A 16,634-nucleotide genomic window follows, 5' to 3' on the forward strand; every position below is an offset into this window, starting at 1 on the left:
TACCACTCTGTCAAAGCATGGTAAAACTATGCTTTACTGAATCTACTCTGAACAGTTTCAGTTTTAAAAAAAACAACTGTGATATTATACAATGTCAGACACTTTCCCTTTAAATAGTCTTTGGCAGAGGAAATAAACCACAAGATAAAAACAAAATAAAATCACTAAAAAAAGAGACAGGCATGAGGAGGTCACCAAAGATTTGGTCCATGGATGGAAGAATGGCACAAAGGTGCAAAAAGTGAGATATTTCTGACACCAGAGGGGTCATGGTGGTAACATGCTTATTCCACGGGACTGCACTGCACGACATGATCAAACCATAATAAAATATCTTATCATGCTCAGAATGCAAACGATGTTGAACTTCCAAATGTAAATCCTGGTAAAGCATGCAGAAAATACTGCAAGCATTGACCAGTGAGGGAAGCCAGATATATAAATCCATTGACCCCACAAGTGTATAAACTGTTCTGAAGAAAAGTGCACCTTCATCTCACCACAGATACCATAACATGGATGAGTATTTACAACACAATAGAAGTGTCATGAGTCATCTTTGTTTTGTAAAAGGAAGTGAACAGAAGAGCTGTTTAAAGGTGAGAAGTAAATCCAGTTGTATGCACACCCTCATTTGTTGCTGCGCTGCATTGTATGGACTTCACCTTCACAATTTAGCAAGTTCTCATCCCCACATAATAAACAACGGATGACTGCAATTACACTGTAACTACAATTTCCATATATTAGCTAGTAAAATCTAATTTAGTGATGTGTTTGAATGCCAATAATCACAGCAATGTAAGGCTGTTCCAAATGGAAAATTAAATGTAATAAAATGTCTTTTATGAGTGCTAATACGTAATAATCTGAAGTCAAAATGGTACATGGTAATCTAAAGAATCCTGTCATTAATTCCAAGTAATGCTTTCAGTTTAAAATGACAATCATTAACACAAATGCAGACGTAAACTGCACCCAAGAATGAATTGCACTGGTCCTCTGGGGAGATAAACATCATTTTAAAAACAGAAATGAAATAGACAATAGATAGATAGACAATAACTTGATGAGACAAAAAAATAAAAAACTAACTGAATGAAAAAAATATATATAATACTGTAGATGGGAAAAGTGCACAGTTTCTTTTTTCCTTTACATAATGTATCATAATATCATATTATTTATCTCTCTCTCTCTCTCTCTCTCTCTCTCTCTCAGTATTCTTTGACACATGCTCACCTGTCTACTCACTCACTCACTCACTCACTCGGTCACAAAGTATCTTACAAAGCAGGCAAGGGTCTCTTCTCCACAAGTCTTTCAGTATTTTTGTCACAGTTTTACATTAAATCTCCCTTCCTGACATTCTTTATACATAGTAAACTACCCTGCTCACCTCTACTGCAGCAGTTAACTCTTTTTCTATTGGTAATGGAACAAATACCATTTTTTCACCTCATGCCACAGCACTTAGTTTAAAGATTACCCATATAACTTCTAAATACGTATATTTACATCTCAGATTAAGAAGAGAAGGGTAAATTGGAGGTCACACAGATGGTCTGGATAGATATTGTGTATGGGGTTTAATGCCGCAAGAGTCTTCAGAGGAAAGAGCTGTTAGCAACAGTAAACCCACACCCTCACTCAAGAGGTTACACCACATTATGGTAAGTTAGAGGATAACCCTGATGGCAAAAAGCAGATGTAATTTTTCTGTGCGTGTCATGTAGCTAGCATAGCGTGGTTGTTAGCAAATAAGCAGAAACATAGTTGTGATGCAGAAAACTGGTGGTGGTGACTGTATTGTCAGTAGAGTTAAAAAGGTCCATCAGGGGTCTCCCTATGACACAACACACCCCGATAAAGCGCAAGTGGTACGCTCCTCTCTCCTCAGACACCCCCAAGAAGTTGATCATAAGCCTAGATCTACATAAGCAACAGACTTAAGATCAGTGTCTAGGAGCAACTTCGTCGTATTATTTTAGGTTGTAATTCAGGAAGAATATATATATATATATATATATATATATATATATATATATATATATATATATATATATATATATATATATATATATATATATATATATATATATATATATATATACGTATGTATATACATATATATATATATATATATATATATATATATATATATATATATGTATGTATATACATATATATATATATATATGTATATATGTATGTGTATATATACATATATATATATATATACGTATATATATATATATATATATATATATATACATATATATATATATATGTATATATATATATATGTATATATATATATATATATATATATATATATATATATATGTATATATATATATATGTATATATATATATATATATATGTATATATATATATATATATGTATATATATATATATATATATATATATATATATATATATATATATATATATATATATGTATATATATATATATATATATATACGTATATATATATATATATATATATACGTATATATATATATATATATATATACATATATATATATAGTGAGAGAGAGTGAAAGAGCACAAGCTTTGCTCCTGGATAAAAAAGTGACCACTAGCACTCGTCTATGGTGAGACAGATGAATTCCGATGCACTTCCTATACTGCTGCTCAGTGGGGCTGCTGCTGTGGTATTGACCTGGTTGACCCAATGGAGCCTCCGCCTCTCGCATCTCCTCGTTCATCCGTGCAAGACGCAATCTGGAGGAGAGCAGAAAAATGCAAAGGCAGAGGGAGACAAGTGATGAAACAGAGGGACACACATGGAAGCAGACATGAGAAATGGAATAATAAGATGACAAAAGACAGGTGAGAAAAGAATAGGGAGTGAAAAGGTTGAGATGTTGAGGTGGGATGAGACCGTGAGAATGGAAATGCGTTGAGGTGGCGAGGTGAGGCGGGGGAGATAAACCACAGTGGAGAGAGGAGGATGAGAGAAGAGAGCAAAGCAGGGAAAGAGAGAGTAAAGACAAGAATGAGGAATACAATTCAGACAATCAACCAGCAGATTTTATAATTGAAACATAATGCACTCCTATTAAACAGCTTTTAGATATTGAAGCGTGAAGGTTCATTCATGAACTTCCAGGGCTCAACCACATCTCAGTTTAAAGAAAAGCAAGTAATAAGACATAGGGTGAGTATTATTTTGTTTGTTTTATCACTTTTAGTATATTCCAAGCAGTCTAATGCTCTAGTGTGTTATTGCTCATATTAGAATGTTAACCAACAAAATGATCAGACTTCAAAATACAGCATTAATCTGACAAAAAGACACTCAGCCCATTTCACTAAATACAATAATTTGATTTAATGATGCTGGGTGCAGCGTATTACTTGCTGAAGGAAAGGATGAGCTACTTTTAATTAGCCAATGAGTTATTTCAACCAACTATTCTCAAGCATGAGTGGTTATCAGTGAATAAAGAGTTATAAGGAACTTGCTCATAAGGGCTAGTTGAAATAGGATCACTCACAGGGTGACGATGTCTGCGTTGGCAGCCTGGACGGCGATGCTTAGGGGGTCATGACCCTGCTCGTCCACCTCCGTCTGAGATGCTCCCCTCTTCAGGAACAGACACACTTGACTGCGCAAAACAATAATTAGACACAAAGGAGAGAGGTGAATATTAGAGTTATTGACACCATGACAGATGATGAGGGGGAAATTAAAGATATTGTATAATAGAGAGTGAAGGGAGCAGATACACTGATTGGGTGGATGGATGCCTAGTTAGACAATTCACAGATTTGTCAATGCAATGACTTGTCTTTTTTATCATTTGTGTCACAGCTCTGCCCCTTCTCTCCTGTCACTCTATCTCTCACCTGTTAGTCACACACACCTCATCAGCCCAATCACTCTCACCTGCTCTCTCTGCTGCACCTACTATTTAGACCCCACACACACTCACTGCCAGATCGTTCTCCGCTTCTATGCCAGACCTTCCAGCGGTTTCCCTTGGACTGATTTCCCATTACCGACCCTGTCTGTCTTGGACTACCCCGCCTTGCCTCTGCCCCGGTAATTCACTCAGCCTTCTGTCCCCAACCCCGAGATACCGACCCTGTCTGTTTGTGACTACCCCGCCTTGCCTCTGCCCCGGTAATTCATTCTGCCTTCTGTCCCCGACCACGAGAGCCTGCCGCTGTATTCCTGTGAAGATTCAACCTGTTGTGTGTTACAAAGAAATTAAAGCTTTGATTCAAATCATCCCTGGTGTTTGTCGTACTGTTCCTGGGTCCTTACTACACCCGTTAAAGTTTGCTTGTCTTTCTACTCCATGCTCTAGTCTCCAGTTACAGATAAGATTATCACTCTGTCAGGGAGACAAGATTCTACAAGAATGTATGCCATTCAAAGAGAGCCACACAGAGAGCTTTTGCTTTCTATAACAGCGCTGTCATGACTTCCTTGTATGCTCTATTTACAGGCCAAGAGGGGTCAAAGATTATTGCCTATGAAATACTTGAATAGTTTCAGTTATGCTGTACTCACACTATGAACATTCAGGCTAGAACGTGAACCAGGGGTAAAAATACGAGTGGAAGAAGACCCTTCATAACGACTTCCTGCCACGTAGCAGGCAATCCTTACCCAGTGTGGCCCAGGTAGGTGGCGTGGTGCAGCGGGCCTCTGCCTCTCATGTCCCTCTGGTTCACATCGGCTCCGTTCTGTAGCAGGAACTCACAAGCTATCAGAGAACCCTAGTAGACAGACAGAGTTGTTTATAGTGGTTTATTTGCTTTTGAGAAGTCTAGTTTTTGGCATTTTAACAATACTTATTAGAACTTAAACCGTTTAGTTTTCCTCAAAAGGAGGAAAAGTCATGCAATTCATAGCAGCAGATATGTTAATGGAGATCTTCCCCATGTTTTCAATCGCTTATGGCTGTGGCTGTTTATGGCTGTGTTTATGCTTGCACCTTCAGCAGGTTATCCGTTTTTAATTTTTAACCCAGACAGTCTTCAAGATCAGTTAATCAGGCTAAATCATTAAATGTTTACAACATTCTCACTTCCAGCTAATTGTCTAACAGGCTGAACAAACTGTCTCTCACCCCGCCCACGGCTTGAATGAGTGGCGTTTTGCCCTCCTCCTCCTCACTCGCAGCGTGTATGTCTGCGCCGTGTGCCAATGCCTCAGCCATGAGTGGCAGGTTGTGTAGACGGGAAGATCGGTGGAGTAGAGCCCCGGGGTGGAGCTCTCTCGGGTCCTCGGGGTCTGAAGACACATCCTGCTCGATCTCCACCTCACCACTGGAGGACTCCTCTGACTCCTCCTCTGAGGGTAGATAAGGTAACAGGATGATGGAAATAAATAGGGAGGATCTCTTCTTTAAGACAACTTTTTGGTTAAGGCAGTAAATAGTGTCAAGTTTTGGTATTAAATTATACATAATATGTAAAACATATTACAAGTAAATGTAAAAAAAAAAGTAACATATAATACAACACGAAAACACACATACCTTCTTCTGTGACACTGTCCACCACCGAGCCAAATACCAGGATGTCTGTGCTGCCGTCAGTACTTCCTCCCAGGCCGCTGTCGCTGCTAAGACCTGCAGGGCCAAGCATTGCCAAGCCATGGACACGTTAATCATTACACAGCACATACTGCTCTTCCTATACACACGCACACCGCCATCACTGGAAGGACAGCACAATTAATAGAATGCATTTCAGAAATTGTAATACGAACTGACTGAGTGTGTGAATTATTCTGTCACAGTAAAGAACTCTTACCTACATCTTCCTGAAAATGTACAGTAATCTAAGAAAGGGCATTGTGCCTGTGTGTACTGATTGTGTAGTGGACTTACTGCGAGGACCAGAGCCAGTGTCAAAGTAGGAAAATAGTGAGTCCAGCTCATCTGGACAGAACAGGGAGTCCCGGCGAAACTTTGCTGCAGCAGCTGCCAAAGGACAGAACATCACAACAAGATATCAGTCTGGGCTTCGGGTTGTATTTGTAGACTCTGTCTCCATATATATACAGTATACTCATATGTTTCATCTACGGAGAAGTTAATTCCCTGCACTGACCTGCTGAGAGGTTTGCAGGTGAAGCGCTTCCCGGCTCGTAGCGATGGTATTTCCTGCGGGCTTTGTTGGGGGCCCGAACAGAGCTGTTGTGTCGCTGGCACTTCTTCACTATCCAGGGCCGGGACTTCCTTTCACCCTCCACCAAAGCCTCGCTCCCACTCATCTTCTTCAGGAAGCGTTTCTCCACATACTTAGACTTTATCCAAGCCTCTTTCTCCTGTCTGGAGGTAGATGGTCACAAATGGAATATTTTAAATAATTGGAGACATGACATATACAGATTATTCAGTTTACCCTGGGTTGAGTCACATGGTAAAAATAAGATGGTGGAAACTGAAAGACAGATACATGACAACATACAGATAAGTCAGTGAAGACACCTTTTATAAACTAACTGACTTTAACAATGGAACATACAGAAGAAAATTGTGTTTTCCTTTTTGCTATGATGCTCTTCTGCTTGCCAAATAGAGTAAAAGACTGACCTTGAACTGGTGGGTCCCGGTTTTTTCGCTCCCAGCTCCTCACAGGCTCCCTCATAAATATGGTTGATCACAGTGTTCCCCAATTCACACATCAGCTAAACATGAGAGTAGAACGAGGGAGGGCAAAGATGGAAGACAGAAACAGAAAAAAGTAGTGGTTCAAAATTGTTTTACAAAGCACTAAGGAATGTTAAATGAAACTCTGGTGGTGGGAAAAAAGCACAGAACAGAGGGTTGAATCTACAAGAAAATGTGTTGGGGAGACGCACCTTGAGCAATTCTGGCTCCCATGAGTCTAAAGTCAGTGAACGCACTTTAGAGCAATGGACACCTAAACTCCTGAAAGAAACAAGAAGAAAAATAGATATATTAGTATACATATAAATATATAATAGATTATATGAAGAAAGTGTAAGGAGAGTATTTAACCACAAGATTTTAGCACAGTTTTACTCTTGCCTCTTTTAGCACAACTGCCTGAGGTGGCAACGTTTTCTGTGTCTCCACTCGAGTCTCTAGAGCAAAGCTAAAAACTTCTCTAATTACTTAAACATTCACTTTGATGACTGTAATTCTTAAAAGAGTCACGTCACATACCTATATTTTTAACTACCTCTAGCGAATATCTTAATAACTGTTGTTTTTCTATTCACAATAGTTTTAACTGATGAGTTGACATAATAGCATAGCAGAGGAGACACTGCAACTTAACATGCAAATAAGATGGGATGCTTTAAAGCAGATGTTTGCTCATGTAAGTCAGGCAGGCTGTGACAAGTTAGGAGGACATCTTGGAAAGATGGTTGAGGTGACTTATTTCTGGCAACACCTTGCTGTAGATTGTTATTTCACACTGGCAAAACCAGTTCTTTTGTGGTTCTTTCCGCCTCCAAACATACTCTCTCGTATTGTTAAGTGCACTCACCTGTGGATCCCTGAGCACTCGATGCAGAGCAGGACTCCCAGGTTGATGGAGGCCCAGCACGGAGCCGTTTGCCCACAGTCACAGCACAACTCATTGCCTGGCAGGCTCTGTACCCTCTGGAGGAGGCTATCCACGCCTCCCCTAACAAACCTCTCAGCCCTCTCCCCCCTCTCTCTGGGCTCGCTGGCAGAGTCGATGCTGCTGGTGGAGGGCGAGGCTGTCCGGTCCAAACGCTGCAGACACAGGTGGACAAGTCAGAGACGGAGAATCTGAAGCTACCTGGGGAGCAACTTGCAATGAAAAGAAACACCACTTGTGTGCTATTATGTGATTGTTGCGTAGTCATGTATGTGTTCATACCTCGATGTAATAATTGTCGCCGATGTCTTTGTAAGCAGAGGCGATGCTTGCCTGGACTGCCTGGATCCAAGCTTGCCGCAGCTTCTCAGACTCTGCCTGCAGCATACAGCTCCTGCAGGTTTGTAGAGGCCAGTTATGTAATACCTGCCCACAGCTGTCGAATGCTATGAAGCTACATGTTATTTGGCTGATAAGTAAAATCCAAATGATATAGTCAATAATGTAACAATTAATGAGTGAAAATCTAAGAAGATAACAGCAAAAGTTTTTAGAGAGGTTTAGTTTGGATTAGCCTTTATCCTTATGGGACAAACACACACACACACACACACACACACACACACACACATATTCAGACTTACTTAGTGGGTGAAACCACCTCGAAGCAGAACCTCCTCTCATTATCTTCACACGGTTTGACAGAGCACAGCCTCAGGTCCTCCACCACCACTGTCAAAGAGTCCTATCATTGGCAGAGAGGAAGGTCACAATAACTCTATTCTATTTTACCCTTCAAGCCACAGAAGCAGGTTATCCTCCTCATACATCCACCATTATTCTCCTCTAATGTGCAAACTATTAATAACTTTACCATTAACTCTAAACTGAATTAGTTTAATTTAAATGTACAAAATCAAACTGTACCTTGAGTTTCTTTTGGTAGACCAGCTGGCTGTTTTGTATAGAAAACCACCGCCTTGAGGAGGGGAGAAGGTATGAGGTTTGACAGTTTGTGAGAGAGAGACATGATCAATCAAATGTCTGTATGCTGAAATTTGTCCTGGAAGGGAAAAGCACTGGTCATTAAAATGGTGATTAATAAATCTATAGATAAGTATTGATGCGTTTTGGAATAAGGTGAATACCAATGAGGGAAATTCTTCTTTCTTATACAAATCAGTTTCTAAGGTAATAGGAGTTCATAGAAAAGAAAAAAGACCCTTAACATTGGGGCCTTTAGAATTTGGTGAAAAATATTCAAATGCTTTCTCAAAAAACAAAACAGACCAGACCAGACCTTTCCATACAATACATTGTCTTTTTATTGTTATTTCACCCTGTTTACTAACTAACTGTTTTACTGTTAATTGTTTTGCATGTGTACCAGTTTTCATTAACTTTAATCAGAATGTCTTTTGAATTGTAAATTGACTCCCCCTCTTCACTTCACTCTTTTACCTGTTCCAGGTCTTGAACGCGTTGCTGGCCCTCTTGAAGAGGTAGCCCTCCATGACCACACCATTGGGTGCATCCACATTAAATTCCAACTTGTGGTCATCATAAGAAAAGTCCTGTAGAGGGGACACATAGGCGCACAAGATCAATATAAGGGTTTAGCTTCATTTATTCAGCATGCTTTCATTTTAAATGAAACAAATAAAACCAGTGTACTGCAAAGAGCAACGTTTCATGATTAAGTTGCTCCTGCTTTGCAAAAACAATAGATGCCGTCCTTTCAACAAACTATAGCCAGTTTAACGATGGCTCTCTTTTTTTCTAAGTCTGTCATAAAACATTACTAGCATGTACATTGAAAGAGTTAGTGGTGTCTGTAATCATTCCTCTCGTCCACACAGATGCAAAGAGTTTCCTCTCTTAAAGCGATTCCAATGTGAGGGATGGGGGGTCAAAATCCACAGTCCTCGTTCTGTGTAAAATGCATGGTAAAGTTCACTTCATGCAAGGCTGGACACACTGCATAAATACTAAGTAAGGTGACACCGTGGAGCAATGAGTGTAAAAGTCCACATTTCTCATAACAGAGATAGCGCCCTATCAGCACCACATTTAACAACAGTGCTCCCAAACTGCTACTGCGGAACATGTCTTATGTTATGTAAACCTTTTCTTTCTGAAATGTGTCTGTGTTCCTCCACAAAATAAATGTCGGTCTACCATCTGTTTATTAGTTTACCTTTAAAGAATAGGTACAGTTTGCACTTCTCTACCTATTCTACAGCTATTCTCTAAGGTTAGGTTTCACTATTGTTAAGGAGGCCTTTGGTTTGGGGCAAGGTGATACTGGGCATATGGCAAGCTGTGCATAGGCGGATGAATACATACATACACACACACACACACACACACACACACACACACACACACACACACACACACACACAGAAATAAATCTGTGTTCTTTTTTTCACAAAACCCTACTGACTGTATAATCACACACTGATGTCATCATGTACCCTTTGACTTTGTTAAAAGTATCGAGGCCTTTTCATTGATCATCCCAGATGCGGCAACATTCACAAACAGCATTTTTTTTATTTAATACGGCTAGAAATGTCTGCTTTCTTTGGGTAGTTGAATGAGTCATACAGAGATTGACAACATGTGACACTGGTGACCAGAATTTAACTGTTGTATGTACTTTAAGCAACAGCTTTAATCATTTTTTCTGTGATTGTGTGAAAAAATTCAGGCCACGTGAAGCAAAAACATGGTGGGATGTGACACAACAGTCTGTCTCCTTGCCAGCTGAGGCAACCTGGTTTGACACACACACACACACACACACACACACACACAGATACACACATGCATTCAAGCATCACAGCTTTCTCCCACAATCTGAAACAAACCAGGAGTGAGAAAGTTAATTTCATCAACCCTGAGTAGAAGAAGACAAAATGACAAAAGGAGAAGATTTTGTCATTGCCAAATTCCATGTAGACTGGTAAAACAAAGCACTGATAACAGAAGCATTCATGAAAACTAGGACAAAGCGAAAGAAGTGATCCTCACCAGTGTATCCAGCCTGCCAAATATCTTCATCTTAACCACACTGACATCCAACAGCATCTCAAGCGCAATAATAACAAAAAACGTAATTATAAATAACTAAATCATGCAAAGTTGTCAGAGAGAAAGGAGCATCTCTAAAGTATCCCACAGGTTAATAAATTGGGGTAGCGGATCGGGAGAAACACGCGCATCACACGCGAATCCAGATGACAGACTGCCAGCAGCGGCGCGCTCGTGCCGTTCCTTCACTCAACGCCACCTGTCGACTGCCGCGGTCGCGTGTATCTGGCGCGAGAGCTCATTATCATACAGCTGCCACAGAGTCCCCGTGCCCCGCTGACCCTGTCTCGGTCTGCCGGGGATCAAACATTTCATTTTTACGTACCGTGCCCTCCTCCCCGCCCCACAGCACGATTTAAGGCCCCCCTCTGAAGCGCGGGGTTCCATCCACAGTTCTGGAGAAGTCCGCTTTCCATCTGTCTGCGGCTCTAAACACTATTCCTGCTTAATCAAGCCAACATTATTGCTCCCCAAACACCAGCCGGAGCCCCTTCTTCCCACCTTAAATCAGCCGGACCACAGAGGATTGCAGCGAACAAGTGTCCAACGGCACAGGAGGCTGCAAAACGGCCTCTATCCAAACCAGGGACCCACAAAATACATTAGAAATGTATATTGCAGAATTGATCCAAGATTTGTGAAACAATGTGAGACTGTGTCAGAGATGTTAATTCAATTATATGGTAATGTTTAGGTTGTAGGCTATAGATGTGTCTGTTAGTTTGTCCACAGGGTGAACAACATACCAGACACATCTGTTCAAATATGCAATCCAACACACCCCAGTGACACAACACAACCTATGTAGGCTACAAGGTTTAAGGACCACATTAAATCACAGCTTCAGTCTGAGATACAGTGACAAGTCGCCTTGCTTTTACTTAATTATTTAACTTTTTAAACTTTATTCTAATTCTAATATGATAGTAGAGACTAACAGGAAATGTGGGGAAAGATCGAGGAAGACAACATGCAACAAATCCCCAGTTTGAATCAAATTGAACAGAAATGTATTCAAACACTGATTCATTGCTACAAAGACATTTGAAGTATTGTGCATGCACATCATAACCCGGGTACTGTGAATAAAGAACTTAAGGTTGTAGTTTAGTAAAATTATTTAATATAAGTGATGACGTGTAGTCTGCATTGTAATGTAAAAACACATTTGGTTTATAAAATGTTTACTCTCCCACTCCCTTCCGTTTTCTTACAGCAATTGCATATCTTTCTCAGTGTTTTGTCTCTCTCTCTGTTTACCTCTCTCTGACTTAAAAAGATGTACAGCCAAATGCTATAACAATGGAGGAGGAGAAAGCTGAGGTGACAATCCCCCTGGGAGCCACAATGAAGTCCTGCACAAACATAAAAGACGGCTGTGAAAGAATAGAGAGAGGACAAAGAGAGAGCATGTGAAATACTAAGAAGGGGAGGGGATAGTCGAGATAGTGAAAGTAAAAGCAAGGTGAAGAACAACACAAAAAGGAGAGGAAGAGAAGTGAACGATTGTGAAAGAGATGGAATGTTTCTCACTGACAAGTTGTGGTTTCATGTCAATGAGTACACAGATGCCACAGTGCATTTCCACTGAATTAAGGAGAACGTGTTTATGTCATGACAAGCATGTACCTTCTTCCTTCTACTGAAAAATAACTTGCCCAAGGTGACATCCAGTTTAGCCAAAACTACATTCATAATGAAGCTGTCCTACTCTCTCGAGTATGACTACCGCAGTTACTTAATGGTCTATTAATAAAGAATGTGTGCCATCTATAATTCACAAACTCTGCTGTCTTGTGGCTTTGCTTCTTGTACCACTACATTTACATACGTCAGGGGCAGTTTTCCCAAAAAAGAAGAAGGGGAGAAAATCTGAATGGATCGTGGCATAATTTTCTACTGAATCATTTGATGTTGCCTGCACTTTTTTTCACAGATGCAATTACAGAGTAGGATGGCAGACAGAAGAATATCTCTCTATCTGACTTTATAGTATACAAACAAAAACTCAGTTTGACCTACATTTTTAACTGTGCAATGAATGCATGAAAAGATACTGTGAAAGAAGCTACAATGATTTTTTTTTAAATAAATTAAAAGAAAACACTGTTAAACAAAGCTCCTTTAAGTCACAAACTGAACTGGAGATATAAAGTTTAATTCTTTACATCAAAAACATTTACGCTATAATCCAGAAGTGACTACAGAAACGCCCTTTTTCTTCTTCTATAGTTTTATTCTCTTTCATACTCAGTCCCTGTCTGGATCTTAAACTGATCTTCTCCTTTTTTTTTATCTGTCTTCTCTCTTTATCGGTCCTCTGCTCTTTGTCTTTCATTCCACCAACTACTGTGCGTCATAATGCAATCTGTTGACTTTGGCAGGCAGTGAACGGAGGAGGAAGTGGGTTGATGCTGGCATTATGCAAAGCAGCAGAGAACAGGCCCAGCTGTGCTCAGATCATCTTACTGCTGCTTCTGTAGGCTTATTTCATTAGATTATATTTTTATACCGACTGAAACAAGGACTGTCAGGATGCTAAAAATAAAATGTAATAGATATCTGGGGCATATATTTTAACATCTAATATATAGTATTATGAGAGCCATTTACTTTAAGAAGGGCATGGAGATGTGAAATGTTACAGAAAAATATATCCACAAAAAGCTTGAATGACCATCCTTACTCATAAAAGTACCAATTTCTGATACCTGATATTTTGCCCTGGATTATTTCCTACTGTGTACTAGTTTTACTGTGTAAAGCATAATTTATGTTGCAGACACACTGCATGCCAGTGTCATATATTGATTAGCTGACCAGCATTAAATGAGATTGGGGAAGAAGGAGCAATGCAGATGTGTTTCTTGGATGAACGGGACTTTATGTCTTGACATAAATTATCAATCACAAAAACTACTGTAATTTAAAATACTATTAAGAAAATCTATGAAAAGTATTCAATTTCAGAATGAACAAAACAAGCCAATAATGGAAATACTGCTCGAACAACATCATAGCTAAGAAATACAATTTTTTAAGCTTTTACTTTGAAAATGATATCTTCTTAATTGGCTTGCTGACATGTTGACAAATCCTCAGGGTTAAATTTTCAGATGAAACAAATTAGACCAGCACAAAATAGCAGGAGGACATTTTGGAGAGCTGTATGCTTCAAAGAGAGGCACAGGCAGAAGAGAGTGAGGGTGTGAAGCTGTGTGTGCGTGTGTGTGTGTGTGTGTGTGTGTGTGTGTGTGTGTGTGTGTGTGTGTGTGTGTGTGTATGCGTGCGTGTGTAGATATGAGAAACAGAGAAGTGTGTGTTTGCGTCTAATGCAGATAAACAGAAAAATTAAGGAGAAGCTGAGAGATCTAGAACAAGAAAACAAAGACAACATCAAAAGAGAGACAAAAATAAACACGCAGGGTACAATAAAACAATAAAAAAGTACTCAGATGAGTATTACAGGCAGGTTGGAGAAAAGTATCACTTGTCAGGGGGACCAAGGGTCTTTGTGAAGAGACGAGACTTTATGTACACAAAGTCATGACAAGTAATGGAACTCAAGCTTCAGTGAGGTGAGAAAAAAAAGGAAACACACAAAAGCTCAGAGACAGCATGTAGACACCTGTCACTGAGCAGTGACAAGTACATTGTTTAGTGTGCAACGCTTCCAGGCAAACTGACACACCTTCAGTGCACAACTGTCAAATTAAGTTATTACTAATTAAAAGCAGGCACAAACATGTACTAGACTGGAAGTAAGAAAACATTTAAAAATCAAAACTTTGTGCTTTTTTCTACTGTCTGTGGTTAAAAAAAATTCTTTGCAGATATTGCAATCTCTGTTGAAAAGAGAGCCCGCATTTCATGGACAACATCGGAAAATATAATCCTTTGCAAAAGAATCCAACATAATTGCCAAGGCATGCCGATAAACAACATGGGTCAGAAGTCCTAAAACCCTACTGTGTTTTTCCTGGAACATCATTGTGTGGAACATTACACACTAGAACACACAATGCAACACTCCCATACAAAGAATGTCCCCTCGTGGGATTAATCAAGTAACTCTCTAGCTATCTATCTAAACCTCTGATTCTTGACAAGATTGTCCTATTTGGAAGTGTTGTACTGCATCACGGGGCAAGTCATGTGCAGGTTGTGGAATTCAAAGGTTCAGATCAAGGTGAAAAATATAAACTCACCTGCATCAGAGTCTGGAGGAAGAACATGGCCAGGAGAGAACCAGGTGAGAAGAGAAAAAGAGAGATACAAGCGTTAATACAAGATCACCACTGACTGAATTTCACCACATGAAGCCAAATATGTTATCATGAGACATCAGGTCCCAGTCAGTGTCTAGAAGATCTTTTCACACAAGAAGTAATAAGCTTGCTAGTTCAGAGTCCTCCTGAAACACATAAGGCCTCCAAGAAATAGTTGTTCTTTATCTCAATCGAGAATCCCTGACTCTTTAGCTAAAGCACCTTAGACATGAAGCATGTTCACCTTGTTGTTTAAGTACAGAAAAAAATAAAATAAAGTCAAGTAGCATCTTTCAGTGCTCAATGTTGCTGAAAGGCCATTATGTTGGGCACAGAGCTGTGTGTTGTGTCTGGCAAAATGCCTCCTGGACCATAAATCAATCAGTGGGAAGGGCCAAGTTAGGCATAAAAACTGCCATGTTTTCGGCATCTCTTCAGGTAACAGATGGAGGAATTTTGTGCATCTGTGTGTAGCGTGACTGTTGAGCAGGGTGAGGTTTTTGAGTGAATTGTTTTTATTAAGCTGAGGGACCCATAAAATAAATATATTAAAGTTGTCTTTGTGGAAACTGCTGTCTCTCTTTAAACTCTTAATTTGAGGCCAAAGAAAAAAATACATTCAACACTCATTAACTTGTTTTAATTATTTTTGGAAGCCTCTGTGAATAAAAAAAGAGGAAAAGAAAAGACGGCAGCTCAAGTCACAAAACAGACGATATATAAAAATAATTCAACGCTTCCACAGAAATCTTTTTGTCAAACTTTTGATGCTGACACAAGATAGGTTTTTTGTTTTAACAAGACCCATTTTAGATTCCCGACAGAGAAATATTTTTTCAAAGAGCTTCTTCCTCTAAATTCTGAGGTACTCGTCACCCTAAGTGAGACTGGAAAATGTTGATATGACTTTTGTGTCTCGAGAAAAATCTAGTTCAGCAACCTTTTAGGAAACTTATCTAATCTTTCCCTGACAAGCATAAAATAAACCACTGTGACATCTTCCCTTTTTTCAGACTCCAACATGGTTTAACAAAAACACTTTATATGCAAATAATGTAGAATCTGCAATTGAAATTGAAATGCAGTGGCTATAAAAAGAATAAAAACACAATGTAAGCATTAATCATGGCCACAGTTATGAAGGGCTCTATATTAACCACATTTTCAGAGTTAAGAGTTGTGTTGTCTCACTCTCTGCTGGATGAGGGCGTGTTTGTGCTCCAGCTCCCTCTTCTCCACGGCCGAGTCGATGACCAGCTGATCCAGCTGCAGAGAATACGACAGCAGAGTCAACGCGACAGGCTAAATAAACTGTGAGCAGAATAAAAGAAGCATAAAGACAGACAGAAAACTATGCACAAACAGAAGTACACGCTGAAACATTAATGTATACTTGCCCAGCCCAGTCCAGCCCAGCCTTATGTTAACCTTAAGCTTACCTTAACCTTAAGGAAGTCACTCTTTTTATAATACAGATTGGTAAAGCTGTTGTAGTTGTTTGGCTTGATAGTATATTTCCCTATGACTAAAGAAACCACAATAAATCTAGAAAATATGATGAAGATGAAGTCACAGTTTCTGCTGTAAAAATTTTTGATGCATTTAATGAAAAAAAAATGAAATAAAACCACAGACGTGACTCAAACAGTTTAAAGGCAGTGAAAATGTCCCGGAAAACTGAGC

The 16,634-nt window shown here is 39.4% G+C and overlaps 1 protein-coding gene across 1 annotated transcript in view; it reads right to left on the reverse strand.

Annotated features, from left to right (window-relative positions):
- The window catches only part of LOC137879419 (arf-GAP with coiled-coil, ANK repeat and PH domain-containing protein 3-like), a 54,114-nt gene that overhangs the window by 3,125 nt on the left and 34,355 nt on the right, over positions 1-16,634 (reverse strand). The window contains exons 9-24 of the mRNA XM_068720121.1: positions 16,143-16,217; positions 14,892-14,903; positions 9,049-9,161; positions 8,515-8,566; positions 8,232-8,332; positions 7,870-7,981; positions 7,510-7,742; positions 6,854-6,923; positions 6,585-6,679; positions 6,100-6,320; positions 5,876-5,969; positions 5,523-5,623; positions 5,112-5,335; positions 4,649-4,758; positions 3,528-3,638; positions 2,690-2,751 (exon numbers count right to left, since the gene is read on the reverse strand). Coding sequence (XP_068576222.1) covers positions 2,690-2,751; positions 3,528-3,638; positions 4,649-4,758; positions 5,112-5,335; positions 5,523-5,623; positions 5,876-5,969; positions 6,100-6,320; positions 6,585-6,679; positions 6,854-6,923; positions 7,510-7,742; positions 7,870-7,981; positions 8,232-8,332; positions 8,515-8,566; positions 9,049-9,161; positions 14,892-14,903; positions 16,143-16,217 — 1,786 coding nt within the window. The remainder of the gene's footprint in view (positions 1-2,689; positions 2,752-3,527; positions 3,639-4,648; positions 4,759-5,111; positions 5,336-5,522; positions 5,624-5,875; positions 5,970-6,099; positions 6,321-6,584; positions 6,680-6,853; positions 6,924-7,509; positions 7,743-7,869; positions 7,982-8,231; positions 8,333-8,514; positions 8,567-9,048; positions 9,162-14,891; positions 14,904-16,142; positions 16,218-16,634) is intronic.

The sequence above is a fragment of the Cebidichthys violaceus genome, unplaced genomic scaffold (genome assembly GCF_023349555.1).
Source record: "Cebidichthys violaceus isolate CVI_PGR_0920_01 unplaced genomic scaffold, fCebVio1.0.p SCAF_25, whole genome shotgun sequence".
NCBI classification, from domain to species: Eukaryota; Metazoa; Chordata; class Actinopteri; order Perciformes; family Stichaeidae; genus Cebidichthys; species Cebidichthys violaceus.